This window comes from Uranotaenia lowii, chromosome 3 (assembly GCF_029784155.1).
Source record: "Uranotaenia lowii strain MFRU-FL chromosome 3, ASM2978415v1, whole genome shotgun sequence".
In the NCBI taxonomy this organism is placed as follows: Eukaryota; Metazoa; Arthropoda; class Insecta; order Diptera; family Culicidae; genus Uranotaenia; species Uranotaenia lowii.
In genome coordinates this window covers 321,524,213-321,541,891 of record NC_073693.1, presented here as the reverse complement: position 1 = coordinate 321,541,891, position 17,679 = coordinate 321,524,213, and the positions used below count along the sequence as shown (strand labels likewise).

Sequence of the window (17,679 nt, the reverse complement as noted above, 5' to 3'; positions counted from 1 at the left end):
AATATCGGTTTAAAAAATGGAATTCCATGTTTAAAGCTAGAAATTATACAAATTCTTGAGTTTATCTTGATATTTAATTAATGAATTGCTTCAACTGACTTTCAATGAGTGATAAATTCGTGGTAAGTAAATTCAGTTGACGAAATTTTATGAAGTAAAAATATTTACTCTTTTAAAAACAATCGTTTGCGAGTTAGTTTTAAGTTTTTCTGAGTTGAAGTTTCAATGTAAATTATACATTTCAACAATTTCCAAGCTCCAAAAAATGTTTTATTTATTATATGCCCTTTTGTGATGTTCGTTCACATTTCATATTCATGACATGGCGGGCATGTATCAAAAAAGGCTATTTGAGGAACTTTTTGGAACTTCGAGTCCATAGAAGGCTATTAGAGACCCAATTTGTAACTTTCATTCTGAATAATGCGATTGACATGTCACAAAAAAGGCAATTTGAGGAACTTCTTGGAACTTGAAGTTCACAGAAGGCTTTTTGAGGATCTTCTTGGAACTTGAAGTTTACAGAAGGCTATTTGAGACCTAATTTGTAACTTTTATACTGTGTGGATGCGATTGACATGTTACAAAAAAAGCTATTTGAGGAACTTCTTGGATCTTGAAGTCCACAGAAGGCTATTTGAGACCTAATTTGTAACTTTTATGCTGTAAGGGATACGATTTACATGTCACAAAAAAAGCTATTTGAGGAACTTTTTGGAACTTCAAGTCAGTAGAAGGCTTTTTGAGGAACTTTTTGGAACTTTCATGCTCATATTCGAGAAAATTCGGTACCAAATCCCTTTGGAACCTTTGTTCAGCGAAATTCGAACTTTCGAGGCACGAGTTTAAGTAGATATGAGACTTTTGGTTGCTTGGGTCCATGGGTGGCAAAACTCCTCAGATCGGCTTGTCCAGTGAAAGACAGTGCAATTTTTTTCGTCTGCTCCCCCAATCGGTGCGGGGAGAGATAAATCGCACTGAAATGAAGAGTGAGATTGTCAACACATAAGAGTGAGCGAGAGTATTCATATCCGCTGATGAAGAGAATTCCCTTCTCCGGAAAAATCTGTTGCGCAATGTGCTGAGGAGAATTCGAGAGCTAACTCAGTTTATTCTTGGAACGTTCACGAAAAAAGATGCTACTTTCCGAATCAAACCTCCCAGCGGTGTCCTGATTTTCTGGAAGCCGTCCTGATCTTAATTGCAATTGATTTTGCAATAAAAACAGTTTAACCTCTTAAACCAATGGTAATCTTCGGTTCAGATGATATTTGAAGGGTGTTTTTAGGTATAAACTAAAAGCCACCTAACTTCATATCTCTTCTGCTGCATAATTTAAGGCGTATACTGCACCGCTATTTCGCCTTAATTTATGCAATCTAAGAAGTGCTGCATTTCATTTCCACCAATCTACTGGGGTCCTGAAAAATCCTGGTTTTTGTTCTTCGCGGTGGCCTAATTTTTCGATGAAACCACCTGTCACCTCTTCTTCGAACGCTAGCTTTTGCAAAAAAAAAATCAAAACAGCTAACAGCAGTAGGCATGGTAGCGGAGTAGAAATTGTTTATATTTTTTCTACGTTGTGTGGTGGGAGTCTAAATAATTGTTTCCTTCTTTACTCTGAGGTGTATGACTGAAACACAGGGCGCTCTTTGTTAAGAATTCTCTTTCTCCCACTCGGATGCAAATGCTCTCACACTTGCCGTCCGAGTCACTTACAGCTCGTGTAAACTCGGGTAACGAGTGGAGCACGATCAGAAGAGGATTACACTCGGAAGCCGAACTGAAAACAGTGTTGGTTACTCCCGGCTCTTTGTTGTTTGAGAAGAGCCGACCAACCCTGCTTGGGTCTATCTCTGTCTCTTGTTCAACACACATTACTGTGATTCGTGGCCGACTAGTCCGTAGACGGTCTTCAGTAAATCAAAGGTTCCTGCCTTTTGTTCAGCTAGTGATACACACGGTCGATCTTCAAGCATATGCTACAACTACACCCAAAATTCAGCCTCTGTGCCAATGGCGTGTAGTTAATTTCATAGCATCATTGGTACAAGAAGATAACGCGACCGGCACTGATTCGATTTGCGCTCACCGGCATTAACCTCCCAGTGCAACCGAATTGCGTATGTCTGAATGAAACAAAATAAAAACGTTTTCGCGTCCCTCCCCATCGCATCACAAGCCGAAGAAGGATGGAAATAAATACCGGCCAACACCAGGCAGCCAGCGAACCGAGCACTGTGCGTGTGAATGTAGCAAAAGCAACAACAAAAACATCCTTCTAATTCAATCTACCGGCAAACACGGCTAAGCTGTGCGTGTGTATGTAGCAAAAGCAACAACAAAAACATTCCTTCAATTCACCGGCAAACAACACCGGCCAAGCTGCCCGGCTTTAGCAGCTGTGTATATGTAGCGTGTGTATGTAATAGCAGGCAGTAAGCAAAGCACAGTTCTCATTCAATGGGTTTCCCGTTCCTTCACTCCCGTTCCCTTTCCCGTTTCCATCTTAAGACAAAGGAATGCATTGAAAGGAGGCCAAACGCCGGGAAGCCGCCGTTGTACGTTTTTTTGTGATTGATCGGTAACAGAAAGCCTATGACAAATATCCCACTTCATGCATGAAGCTCAAATAGTACACTGGTTAAGATGACGGTCTGGCAAGTCCATATGGTTGATGATATAAGTTCGATTCTCCCTACGGGCGCTGTGGTTTATATTTTTATTTTTTTGTTTCTGGGATGAATTATCCAATAGGAACGAAATCCCATAAAATGTTTTTCTTGTTTCGCTTGAATGTAGTGGTCATCGTTTTGGTTGGGAGCCGAGTCCTTATGCCAGTTACGGTTTTTCAAACATACCGTCTTCGGCACAGTGCACATTTCAGAGCATTATCGGCACAGAGATTTGCTTAATAGGCATTGGATTTTTGCAACCTCTTCTATGGGTGATATGAACGGAAAAAATCACCGAAAATTATGTCATCTCAGAACTCTCATATCTTCTTATCGAAAAATAAATCTTTTCAAACATATATTACAATTTTGGATCATATTGAAGTTTCAGCCATAAAACTTCTAATTTTAAATTTTTGCTTTGCAGCGTGATAGCGTGAGTTGATCCGATTTTCAAAACTAAAACTTTAGTTTTATTTTGATAACATAATCATCATTTTGGCTGAATACATACAGTCAGTGATGGTTTGAATCATTTGACTTAATTTTGAATCATTTGCTTATAACTTCTTTTGAAAACATTTTTCCCAGAAATGATGTTCTAAACTTTAGTAGAACTAGATCTCAGCTGCAACTTTTGTGACCAACACAAACCTGTATCTCTTATGCCTTATGAATGAGAAATCGAAAAGTTTAAATTTTTGAGCAATGATCGTAATCACAATCATTTGGATTAGCGGGTTGGATTAAATCCTACAATTCATACCACATTGAAGATACATATTTATGACATACAAGAAAGTTGTAGCTTAGATCTGTATCTACTAAAGTTTAGAACATCATTTCATGGAAAAATGTTTTCAAAAGAAGTTATAACCAATTGGTACCAAATGATTCAAAAATAAGTCAAATGATTCAAACCATCACTGCATACAGTATGTCAAATATTACTGTTACTCGTAATATAAAAATGAAATCTAGAAAAAAATAATCGAAGATTTCGTACCCGGCTGTAATGATGCGCGCATTTCTCATTTTGTTATCGTGATTACTCAAATGTTTTCAACAAACCACCCAACGATAGATAAAAATATCTACAATCGATTGATATGCTTTTTATGATGTTTTTCAAGAATTTGTAGCAACGTTTTCCGAATTTACTAAAATATGTTGGAGTTCGACAAAATTTTCAAACATTTTGTAGCGAGTAGGCACAACCCTCGGGAGAACTTAAATCGAACAAAAACGAGATGTCCCGACATCTTTTAGTAAATTCGGAAAAAGTTACTACAAATTCTATAATAACCTCACAAAAAGCATATCAATCGATTGTAGATATTTTCATCTAATATTTGGTGCATAAAAAGTGGGCAGGTTTGTTGAAAACTTTTAAGAAAACACGATAAATGAAAAATGCGGGCATCATAACAGCCAGGTACGAAACTACGATTTCTTTTTTTCTTGTTTTCATTCTCATATTACGAATAACAGTAATATTTGAAATATTATATGTATTTAGTGAAAACAATGATCATTTTATCAGAATAAAACTAAAATTTGAATTTTGAAAATCGGTTTAATTCAGAATGAGATACAGCGCTGCTAAGAAAAAATGTTGCCTCTTTTAAAAGTGAGAATTTTTTTTTCGGTGATTCCAGATTAGCGGCCAAAACTCCCATGTGGCCTTCTTATTTTTATATATGATTGAGAAGATTTATTTTGCACAATTTTTAAACTTATAAAATAAATTTTATACCCCAAAGTACTCAGCAGATATGGAAATTTTAAAATGTCTGTTTTCCGGAGGTTTTCTGTTCAAAGCTGTCCACAGGTCACCTGCTAAGTCAAATTGATTTAAATTGTATGTATTAATTTTTTTTTACTAAATTACCTAAACAATGAATATAAAATTATAAATATCGGTTGAGAAATGTAACCAGGGGAACGAAATCAATTCACTAGTCAAAACTATCGAAAAATAATTGGTTCAAAATTTTGCGAACGACATGGGAAGGATAAAAACGAGTTATATCAACAATTAGCAAATAGATGTTTGTCATATATTTTGTTTAATAATCGTGTGATTTTGGATACTTGTGGGTAGTGTACCTGTCTTCCATTGGGTTAACAGAGTGTTAAACAAATCTAACATGTAATTTGTCAGAATGGTGTAGAAACTCATTGTTTGTGTATCCTTTGTGACTGAAATCACCCATAACCAAGGTTGCCGAAAAAAATTCTGTGTTTTTGAGAAAAAAAAATCTAAATGTCTGTGATTTTACCCAAAAATTCTGTGATGGTTTTCTGTAATGCTTTTTCCTTTATTTTCATAGAAAATTCATGATAAATTGGGTCTATTTTACATTTAAGTTTGGCAAAATCAATTAAAGTTTCATATCCCATCATATTTTTTTTCAATTTAAGGTAAAAAAATCTAAATTTTGTATTGGCTAAAAAATCATAATTTTGAAAATCGATTCAAACCTCACAAATTCTGTGAAATATGTGAATCTTTCAAAATTCTGTGTTCTGCGACACAGAATCTGTGATGAAAATTTGCTCAAAATTCTGTGAAATTACAGATTTTTATGTGATTTCGGCAACCTTGCCCATAACCCTGCTCTCATTACCTAACCAGTCGAAATGAAACTTTTTTTTTGGCTCAATCTGCCTTATAAACATGTTTTATTTTTATCATTTCTCTTGTTAAAACTGGGAGGGGTAATATTCTTTAAAATGGGTTTTTTTTTTAAATAATACTCAAGTACACAATCCAAGAATTTCAAGAAACAAATTTTCAATCCAAACCCTACAGCTGGACCCTATTGAACACCCATCTCCCCCAGATTATCGGACTTCGTTACTGTTCTGATAAGTCCTTGTGCACGCCGTGCTCTTATTGAGAATATGAAATTTGGTCCCAAAAACGCCACACACAAAAGGGTCAATGGGGTTCAATTCAATTGTCGGTATAACGGATACTTACCATTCAGTATGTGCACCCGCACCGAGGCCGGATTCGCGTTGGAGGGTTCGCAGGTGTACAGGCCGGAATCGCTGGCGATGGCCTTCTGCACCAGCAGCCGGCTGGACGTCATGATTCCCTTCTCGGTGACGAGCGAAATGCCACCCCGGGGAGAATCGAAGTTGATATCCTGGTCGATGGCGAGGGTGGAAAAGGGAGAAAATCAAGAAGACACATTAGTTCTGGTTCAAGTGTACGGTGTCCCTGGGCCAGGATCGTGCCCGGACATTTTCCGGTGCTTCTTGTGTTATCACAGGGCAGAAGGCTCTGGCATCAGGCTACACTTGTTCTGTACTCACGTCTCGATTGTGCTTCCAGACGACGGCCGGCGGAGGTTCCGGAGCGTACCGGACGATGCAGGTGAGATTTATCGTCGAGCCTTTATTGATAAATAAATCAGGTCCGCCGTTAATCTCTGTCACTGGTTCTTGACGTGCAAGAGTTGACCTCCCCCGAGATGAGATTTGGATTGAATCGCACCATGAACGGAACCGGAAGATTTTTTTTTGTGTCCATCGTTCGTTGTTCATTTGGGCAAGCCAATCCGGAAGAAATATGGTTCAAGGTTGATGAAAACATGAAAAGAAGGGGAAGGAGAGTACAGGAAAAAATGAGTGTCTTGTTCTATAACATATTACAGAAAAACAGATTTACTGCCACAGGTAAATTGAAGCTTGTAAGACGTGTAGGAACCTGTCCTGCCAATATTAAAACTAAACTAAATCATCTGGCGAGTTGCTGCCACAACCTAGCGAAGCGGGTATCAGAAAATATAATCTAGTTTAATTTGAAACTTCTTTGGGAAATAAATTCAATTTGCTATTGTTTTTTGTATTTTTCCCTAGCACTGGCCAGCATCCCGCAACAATGTTGCGCTCGCTCGTATTTATAAGACATTGTTTGCCGAGTGCAATGAAATGGAAACGCATCAGCAGCAGCAGCAGCATCCTATTTCTTGGAGCGTATAACTTATCGCGAAAATGTTTGCGCTCCCGCGTTGCCATAGAATAGTTTCTTTTCGTTGGTTTGCTTGGCACAATGGGATTCCGACGAAAAACTGAAGCTCTACGGGTTCCAGTTGCTATCAAAAGCTTTTTTAAGGGCGGGAAAAAAAAGTTTTGCGAGATTTAGTTTCTTTATTGCTAAAATCGAATTGGATATGTGATACTGTATACAAAGTTCCTTTTAGCTAAGCTACCATTTATTTTAAAAAAAATCTAGTTCAAATAATATGGAAACTAAGCGATAAAAAAAATTAGCTCTGTAATAAATATGTTTTCCAAGTTTTCTGAACGGTTTTCTTCGTATGTTGATATTAGGAACACCGTCCTACACATTCAGGAGTGTTCTCGAAAAAAAAGTGGAACTTCCTATTTTTAAAGGTAAATGATAAAAAAGTGTCATCAAATCAGGTTGAAACATCATATAAAAATATATATAAAAAATACACATTAAAAATTCAAAGCCTATTTCATTATTTCAAGTTTTTTGAAAATAGAAATCTTAAATTTAAATAAAAAATGCGGACCGAATACAAAATATCTCGAAGCAAAGCAAAGCTGTTCGAACGGGAGTTTAGGGGTTAGATACTCATTGAGATTTTTCCCAAGAAAAAAAATTCTTCGACAAAATTTTTCAACGAAAAATTTCCTTTCGAGAATTTATAAATCGGCACAAAAACCATAAGCAGGTTCAGTTCCACAGAAGGAACAAAAATGATATTGATTTTTCAGTACAAATTATTTAATTTTCCCATACAAACATTAAAGTTAAAATTTACTCATGAAAACGAAACCGTCAACTGGGGCAACATGCAACAATTTTCAACTTCAATGGGTTCTAAAATCTTAATGCTTACAGATAATCATACCTTTATTACATCAAAAGTTTTGAGGTTGATGGGACACCAAACTTACGTAGTCAGAAAAATTAAAGGTTTAACCAGTTATTTTTGAATTTACAAAAACATGCGATTTTCACCCTACTAAGAAAAAGGGGTAAGTTGCAACAAACTCTGTAATAAATGACAAATCAAATGAAAACGTTTGAAAATTTAAAGTTTTTGATACATTTGTGATATCATAATGCAAAAAGCACCAATTGTAGTAATTTTTGGTTTTGTTCGAATTAAATTTTACATTTTTTCTGTCAAAAATGTTTTTAAGAAAAAAAATGTTAATCTGCTGCATACATTTAGGGGTAAAAATTACTACAAAATATTCTACAAGCTTAAATCATGAAAATAAAACTGAGGATGGATGAAATTTTAATGTTTACAAACGCATAATGCAAAACAATCATATCCCAGCATAAGGAAACGCGGTTTATGAGGTTTAGTTCTGATTTGCATTTTGTTGCATTTTGCCCCAGACAGGTAACTGAATTATAAAAATATTTATTTTAAAAAAAATGGTGATTGTCCAAAAAATATTTTTACACAAACAGTGTTGGTATAGGATTATGAATGCAATATAAAGTTTGTAGGTGATATTATAAAGCCAATCCGTCATACTGGGTAAAGTATTTTACGGCATCGAAAAATGTAAAAATTTGTACATTTATCGCTCGATTTTTTTAAATTTTTGTAAGAATCAAAACCTTTAAAAAACCCTTTCACGATGTAAAAAACTATGTTATCATCAATTTGTTATTATTCAATGATAACTTTATTACAGTATATTTAATTAAAAATTGAATATATGTTGTGGTATACAAATGTTGCATCTAACCCTGCTTTTGCATGATGCCCCGTTTGACGGTACCTAAAAATTCTGCAAAAAATCTTGGATGAGTTTTGAACCAAAACGAAGCTTTTTAGGCCACAGGGTTTGAGAAATTCAAAAATGACTCCAAATCGACTCAATCTAATGTGGCATGTTTCATATTTTTAAAATCGGTACTGGACCCCAATAAACTTAAAACATTTTTGCAGAAATTTATTTAACCACTTTAAATTTGATTAAAAAATCGATTTCGTCTCTGTTTTGAATTTGATGCATTGGGGTTACATTGATCAGTCTCTATTTTGACGGTCTTAACGAGTTTTCTCGATCATAAAGGATACAAAATACCTTCATAATATTTACAAATACTTACTTATCAATTTTATCTTGCTTTTGAACGATTTCTTTTAAAACCATTTAAAATTGAAAAAGTACTATTATGCTGCATACAAAATTTAAACAATTGCTTAACAGTTTGAGTTAAAAATACAAATGAAATTTTACCTTAACACACTCCTCTAGGCCCACTCACTATTTCCATTTTCATTTTTTCTTCAAAGTTAACCATTTTATAGGGTTACTATCCATTTGTCCAATATGGAAAATGTCCTTATTTTTTAAATATCAAAAATTTATCTCTAAAATACTATTCAAAATAGCACTACAACTATACATATAGGGTGAGTGCTCCTACTTTGGACCTAGAGCCTACTTTAGTCCTAAAACGCCGAAAATTGAAAATAATTCATTTTGCTGGCATAAAATAAAGATATTCCTATGCACACGATGAACTCTTATTCTTCCTGAACCCTACCATACCGTTTTTTGCCATTAAAAGTCTTTCTGATAAAATTTTCAACGTTTTTAAAAATGTACCTCTTCATCAGTGGTAAATCAGACAGCTCATTTAGTGGGGCGCGTATTGAGAAATTGGAGTGTTTAAGGAAAAATCACGATTTTTTTACTTTCCAAGCAAAAATTTTAAGGGAAATTACTTTCACTGTGAAGAATATGAACCATATTACCCATTTTTCAAAAAATTCATGGAAATCAATGGAAAACTCGGAAAATTTGCAAAGGGTCCAAATAAAGGAAACTTTCGACTTTGATGTTCCATGTTTAGACCTGACATCACCAAATCTTTGTATCAAAACCAACAAATCAACAATCTTGCGAATCTTTAATTGGGGCATAATTCAGGACCAATATTGTTTATTTCCAACATTTTTGCTAGATTTACGCAAATAAACTATAAGTAAGTAAACACAATCAAGTTTCAGCTATCGTTTTGCTGATAGAGCTGACGGGGAATAAAAGTGTTGGAAATATTCATAACAGAAATTTCAATTTTTTAAATATTAAATAGCTGTAATACTATTTTATGATAGAAATTGATTTAAGTTTACATTTACAACAAATTTGTTTATTTATTTTCGAAAAATCAAACTTTTTATAGGAGTTTTAGTTCTAGGTCCAATGAAAGGAACCGGCTCAGTACCAAAATAGGAACAGTAGGTTCAAAGTTGGAAATTTAAATCATCCATATCTTTGCAAATCTCTCAATAATGGCGAAACCCATGTTGAAAATTTTCATTGAAACTTGCAGATAAGATCATGACTTATAAATGAACTTCCTGAAGGATATAAATTTCCCGTCCATTCGTGAGAAAACCTTGATAATTTAAAAACCACCGCTTAATGGGTCCAAAGTAGGGCAACTAACCCTACAAAGAAAAAAAGTAGTTCTTTCACATTCAACAATCCGTTTGCTTCTAAATGCTTTTTGGTTTCATCAGGAGAGCTGTTTGTTTGCAAGCCTTGGGAAAAGTAGATATTTTCAGATTTATAAATTACTTTTTTACTTACAGAAAAAAATTTCAAATTCATACCATCTCGACACGAATGCCATAAGCATGGTAAAGTGTCGTTAATAAAACTAAAAAAAAAAATCATTTCATAATATTTTGTCTATTTGATACTCAATTTATAGGCTTTCAAACGTAGAAAAAAGTTTTCAAAAATTCAAACTATAGACTGAGTTATTGATGAAAATGTGCAAACATTTATTATTGATCAAAGATACCCTGGTGATCAAAGTTACTCCGTTTAAAGGTATAAGGAAATTTGAATGAAAAAAAATTCATGACAAAATATAAAATCAAAAGTATTTCGCAAAAACATTTTACAATAAATTTAATTGTTATGTATATCGAATCGATATCGAAAACATAGTGGAATTGATTGAAAATAAGTCAGAAAAATATTTTCAAATACTTGACACTGTGAATCCATCAACAAGGCGTCATTCCCAAGTAACCATAAGCATTTAGCCATAATCAACATTAAATAAAATTTCTAATGCAAGTTAGCATTAAATCAACATTCATAATGCTTTTCATTTGTATATAAGCATTATTAATGCATAGAAGCAATAAAAAAAATTAGCACTAATGATAGCACAATATGCACATAAAGATCTACTATATGAAGTTAACAGACTGTAGCACTTAACCCTACTAACCATAAGCATTAAGCCATAACCCTTAATCAGCATTAAGTCTACATTTCTAATGCAAGTTAGCATTATATCAACATTCATAATGCTTTTAAGTTTTAAATCAGCATTATCAATACAAAGAAGCAATAAAAAAAGTGTTGTGACCTGAACAGTACTTGAAGTACGGGTTTTTTCACCTATCTTATCAGCATAAAGAGTACTCGAAATGGTAAAGGCACAAGGAAAAATAAAAGCTGCTGCGAGATCCTCGGTTTGAGACTCATCAAAGGTAATTTATAATTCAATTATAATCACTTCTCATTTCATAGAACCTTCCATTAAGCAGGTTGATTGATGTTGTAGGTAATGATTTTAATGTTTTTTTTTAATTTTTGTTCATTGTAATTAATCAAAGAATAATTTACCTTTTTGAATTTCTGTTTCACATCAATCATGATCAATCAATTAAAAGACTAAAAGGTGTTCTAAGTATGCATTGTTAATGCTTTTAAACGACTGGCGAAAAATGACGTTTTGATGGTGCTCTAATTCAGGATTTGTAATGCTTATTAAGGGAAGGGGGGGGGGTGGTGTTGGTCTAACGGGTAAAAAAAACACCATTTTCACGATTTTTTTCTAAAGCTATCGTTCAAACAAATGAATTCAATTTTTTTGAATTATACAAGGCATTGTTAAAAGAATATTTAGTAATTTTTTTGTTGAAAAATATTGAAAAATGAGCCGGTGACGAAGCACTTTCGAGGATGCCTTTTAGAAAACAGAATTTGCGGTGGACACTGTATCTCAGTCAAAAAATCAGAGCAAAATATTTTTAATAGATGGTTTTCTGGACCCCAACGTTTTTATTTAACTTAAAAAAATTTTATGAAATTTTTGTGGCTGTTTGAAGTAAAAACGACGATTTTTCACGAAAAAATCCGCCATTTTTTATCTGTAAAATCTGCCCAAAGTAAAAAAAAAGGAAAACGTTGGGGTCTGGTATTTATATGTAGAAAATATGTTCCAAATTTGAAAACAATCGGATAAGTAGTTTTCAAATGACGATGTTCAAGGACTTTAAAAATGTGTTTTCGAGAAAAACGCGTTTAAAGTTTCTGCTCTTGCTTTCTTGCAGTATTGATAAAAGGAGATAAATGCCTATAATTTGTACAGTTTTGCTTCAATTGACTTGAAAATTTGACACAACACTCTTGAAATGTTTTACAATAAGAAAATAAAAAAATAAAAAAAATCGATTTTTTGAAAGTGTTAGACCCTACCCCCCCTTAAAGGCTATGTTGTGATAGCATATATTCAGCCCGCTATTTCGCCTTTTTAGCATTAAATCTGCATTATATACGCATAAAGTGCAAAACAAGCATTAATTTAGGGTTATATATTGGAATATAGTTTTGCTTAAGGGCTATGTTTTAGTGCTTATGGTTACTTGTGTTTTGTGCCCCACGGTTTTGCAACCAATATGACGTTTGTCAATTCAATGCCTAAAAGCTTTTTTATGGTCATAAGATTGACTATTTAGTTTTATATATAGGGCTAAAGCTTAGCTTAGCTTAGCTTGATTGACTACTCACATCCACCTTTAATCATTGAATTCGAAATGCTTTATTAATCATTTTCAGTAACAAACTAATATAGAACAATTCCGATCAATTTACTGATTGTATTTTATTTAAACTCCCTTTTGTAGGATTATGATTTTGAATCAAATACATTTCGAACACCATGATCGCAGGCGTGGCTCAGTAGAACGAGTTCCACATCGCCAATGGTTGCTACTCCGTGATTGACCGAGGCCATCAATTTTGTGCAAAGGTCAAAAGAATAATGCTTGGGATTAGCAATATTCTCAGTGCACAAAACTGGTGCTCTCTCTTTGAACATCAATAACGGCGCCGGCCACGTCCTAGTAGTCAATGGATAGACTTGAAAAAGAGAACAGGATGAAAGAAATGAATTTGTGCTTTAGGACCGAGGTCACCTCTGCATCCTAGCAAATAATTTTGTTTTGGAGTATGGGTAAAAGGATATCACCTGGAAACACTTTTGACGAGTGTGGATCTGATTTATTAAACCTATTATTCTTTTGCTGAAACTTGTGAAACCTAACACTTAAGGCCGTATTTTTATGTGTATTTATGTGTAAAAGTCTATAAAAAACATTGCTATTTTTTATAAAACTATTGAATGATTGTTGGTTATATTTTATTTTGTGCTATCTTTGGCGTTTCGTTAGCCAACTTCAATTTATTTTGGATACAATTCTGTTCATTTCAAACGAATGCCAACGGTTTGTTCTGTTATCACTTAACCGAAAAAAACAAAATCTACATTATTATCTTACGTGAACATTTTTTGTAAAAAAAAAAAAATACTTTGAACCGATTTGAAAAATTTCTCCTAGCCTTCTATAAAAACTATTCATTGAACGTGACATGTCGAGTGACACGAGCATTTCTCCGCTGCTCGAAATCAAAAACACTAGCAAAGTTTTGAGCACCCTAAACATGTTAACTGTTGCGTTTTAGAAGTTTTCTTAAATTGTGATTGCACTTTACGCGATTGATTATATTCCACGGAAGCTTTTACTCATGAATTCCAAAATAACAAAATAAAGTAGCTTGCTTCTCATTAAGACTTCTTTCTAACTCCAATTTATGGTCCAGAAACTTAATTCTAAGAAATTTTTCTTATTGTTTTTCACAATCATTTTTAACACATCACACATTGCATAAGAAATACTGCAGAATAATTCGATTACACTACACTAACTATACATATAAAAAACAGAATCCCACTTTATTGTTTTGAAATTTCTATTCCTCTTTATTTAACTTTAATTGTAACGAGGCAAATAAACAAAGGCTAAGATAGAAATGAAATGAACGAAATAAAAATAACAATTAAATAAAGCAAAAACAAACGAAGATAACATTCAACGATGAAAAAATTTACCCTATGATGAATTGTTATGTTTTTAATTATTAATCAATGATGTCCCTTTTGCCTTTCATTGATTTAACATTAATGCATTTTGATCACCATGATCTTCAATACCCTAAATTCAATTGTTTTTACAAATTTAATAGTAAAAGGAAAACTTTGTTTACTAAACCATTTTTTTACGGTTGATTGAAACCCTTGAACCCTTAAAATAAAGTTTCTGTAATCAAACCACGATGCTAATTTTTCATTAAATCTCTACAGGATAGTCATTCATATTTTAACTAGTCATTTTTATAAATTGTTTACAGTCAATCTCATACAGCTCTCAATAATGGATTCATTTATTCAGATTCAGTATTTGTACTGAGAAGTTTTAAAATTATACTGTTTCAGTCATAAATAGATTTAATAACACTAATAGAACAACTAGAGATTGATGTTTTTGTTTAGATTTTAAACTTAATAAATTTTTAAAACTTAAGATATAAGCTGAACAGAAAAAAATAATAATAAGGGAAGATTTTTCATCAGGGTGACGAAAAGATTTGTTAGGTTAGGACTTTAGGTTCAGATTTTTTTAATAATGTTAAATTCTAGGAAATAAAATGAGGAATAATATCAAAATTTAATACTTAGCTTTGTTTTTCCAATACATATAGATTCGCGGTGTTCCAGTGGTTGATAAAATCGCCTAAAGGTATACTTTTTTTTTTAAAGAGTAACACCTATAACGCACACATTGGCTTCGGAGCTTTGATGCATTAGCGCCATCTTTGATAACTTTCTATAAGCTTTGCAACACCAGCGCTATCTGTGTTTGAAATTCTGTAACACTCGCCGAGATAGCCATGCGTCATCAGACATCCAAATTTCAAGCACAAAAACAGCAAACGATTTTCACTTTTCTCCCACTTCTGAAGATTATTTTCTTAAAAACTCCGGGTTCCACATTAGCACATGCACTTCCTACATTGGCAGAACATAAAAACTTTATTAAAAATCAACCACAACCATTACAAATTCGCGATTATTTTTCTTCTGTACGAGTCATGTCCGCCACTTAAGCAGTGTTTCCAGATCTCTCTTTAGTTTTATATATAGGGCTAAACTAGAAAAAGTCGAATGTTGCTAGCTGGTTGAAATTTAAGATAATGGCTTCCAATTAACTTTAAAATGCTGTAAATGACTAAACATCTCATGAAACCCTTACAATATTGGAAGTAGGTGAGAGGGCTAAACTAGAAGAAGGCGAATTTCGCTACCTGACGCTATCTTGAAATCCAAGTTGGCGACTTCCGCCGAACTTTGAAATGCTGTTAATCATAAAAATCGTATGAAACCATCAATATTTTGATATTGTGTGAAAAAGCTGAACTAGAAGAAGTCAAATTTCGCTTTCTGACGCCGAAATGAAATCCAAGATGGCGGCACCCAATAAACTTTAAAATGCTGTAATCGAATATAGTTCTTTGAAATATACAAGGTAGGCTCTGAAAATTAGTAATGGAAATAAATTGTAAATGTATGGAATTTTTAGAAACTTATATTTTTCTTAAAATTAATAATCACCAAAATTACGGAAAAAATATACACTGATGCATTTTCTTGTAACTAACAATATTTGATTTTTCAACATACAGTACCGTTCAAAATTGTAGAGAAATTGGAAGCCCGTGCACTGTCATTTAGACTTCGAGCTTCCATAAATTCTTCCTCTGATGATATCTTTTGATCAAATTTTCTGCGTAGGATAGATCAACTATCATACTATTATATTGCAAAATTTGAGTTTTCTTAAGTTTGTGTGGTTTGAGATACAGTAATGCAACGTAAGTCGGACTTTTTGGAATTTTACCATTCAAACTGGAATATTTCCGGAACTACGCTACATTTTTATCGAAATTTCGTATTTTTCTTTAAAATGTGTAAAAAAGGGAGCGTACCTTTATCGAATATGCAAAAATAAGCTTGAAACAAACTTCTTAGTTTATGTTTCATTGGAGTTTCAATAGAGCATTCATAACACTATAACACATAACATATGGTTGAATCTAGAATTTAAGCATTTTCTATGACTTTAACAAATCAGTTATAAAACTAGCTGCGTATAAAATGCCATAATAAAACCATAATTAAAATTTTGAATGCTAGTTGGCTTAATCTATGCTGCTTTGACCCTGACTTTCTTAGCCAATGTACTCTTCACATGGATTCAGTTAAATTGATACTTTGATGATATTGTTGATCTCATGAGGATTGAAAAAAAATAGCCAGTAAGGAGCAAATCGCCGAGAATAGTCATCTGAAGTCGCAAATGCCATGAAGATGGTATAATGACTAAAATCGAAACAAAAAAAGCCATTTTTGTTTCAGGATCAAGGCAACTCAAACAGTTTTTGAACTGATTTACCCAAAGCTTGTCAGATTGCTCAGTTTTACCCGGACATGTTCGAATATTTGATAAAACTTTCGAAAAGGACCAGCCCGATTACCCGGATTGCGTTTCGGCTTTTGACCGGTTTATTCAACTTTATATGCAAAATCAAACAAGAACTTTCATTTAATTATTCAATTAAATAATTATGATTTTTGCAAAAGAAACGAAAGTTTTGGAGCTATAAGTTTAAACAAAATGATCCCTAACGGTTCCTAGAAGCCTATACATACAAATAAACATCTGTTGCTGTGTTTTTAAATCAAATGCACGGATATTGTTAAATTGCTTGATAAAATAGCCTGGAAAGGTGCGGAAAAATTCTGGTTGTCTTTATTTATCATTTTTAACAAATTTGATTGAGCCAACAATACCAACAGCTTTGTTAAGGGCGTCACTTCCAATTAAGAAAGCCTGGAGGTGCACGTTATTTCCGGCTTAAGACTCACTTGTGTGAGTTTTTCAAAAAGTGGCGGAAACAACATTCGATTCATTGGTAAATAAGGAGGAATAAAAAGACTACTGGTCGAGTTGCTCTTTTGCTTGCTGCTCAAGAACGTTTTCCGAATTTGAAAATTATAAAGCAAAAAGCTAAGGTTTAACATTTTTGATTTTCCCCTAATTTTTAAAGATACCCCATGTGGTTTCTAATTATAAACATTTACAATAGTCTTTTACCATGGCCCTATGCGCCGGGGAATTGACGCCGGGCCATTAAGTAGTAAGTAAGTAAGAGGTGTATTTTAAAAAAATGCAACACTTTGTTTTGTGAATAACTTTTGAAGTAATGCAATGTTTACATGTAAAATATTTGTGAGATTCTGTCATGTGATTTTGAGATACCGTACAGTGAAGAAGTTTATAGACTTTAATTTTTGGGCGCCACGAACGCCATCTATAAGTATTCTTTTAATTACCTTATTTCCAAATCATTTCTGTTTTTGGTTAGGTTTTTTGTTTCCTGAAGTTTGTCTTTCAAAACTACACAAAACTTTTTATTTGATCAAAGTTATGACAATTTTAGCAGATTGTTCTTCTTCAACACAAAAACAACGTAAGGCTATGATCATTAAGAATCCGGGCAGTTACAAACGTGTGTATTTTTAAAACTATTCATTTGATCGAAAACTTTCTATGGAGGAAATGAAGGTGTTAATATGACATTTAATGTAAAAATATAGAAAAAAATATTTATCAATGATTTCAAGAAATAATCTTACTTTATCATAAAATATCTTTTTTATCTTTGCACTCTTGTCATGTATTGATCTTTTATTTTTATCACAGAAGCAAAACCTTTTCAAAATCAAGATATTTTACACAAACCCACCTGGAAAAACCAATTGGAATCTGGTTGGAAT

At 33.4% G+C, this 17,679-nt stretch overlaps 1 protein-coding gene across 3 annotated transcripts in view; it reads right to left on the bottom strand.

The window, feature by feature from the left end:
* The window catches only part of LOC129757709 (zwei Ig domain protein zig-8-like), a 928,615-nt gene that overhangs the window by 11,500 nt on the left and 899,436 nt on the right, over positions 1-17,679 (bottom strand). For 2 of the 3 annotated variants that reach the window (XM_055754995.1, XM_055754996.1), the window contains exons 6-7: positions 6,000-6,127; positions 5,662-5,830 (exon numbers count right to left, since the gene is read on the bottom strand). In XM_055754995.1, the coding sequence (XP_055610970.1) occupies positions 5,662-5,830; positions 6,000-6,127 (297 nt within the window). The remainder of the gene's footprint in view (positions 1-5,661; positions 5,831-5,999; positions 6,128-17,679) is intronic. The other variant, XM_055754998.1, reaches the window with a different exon arrangement.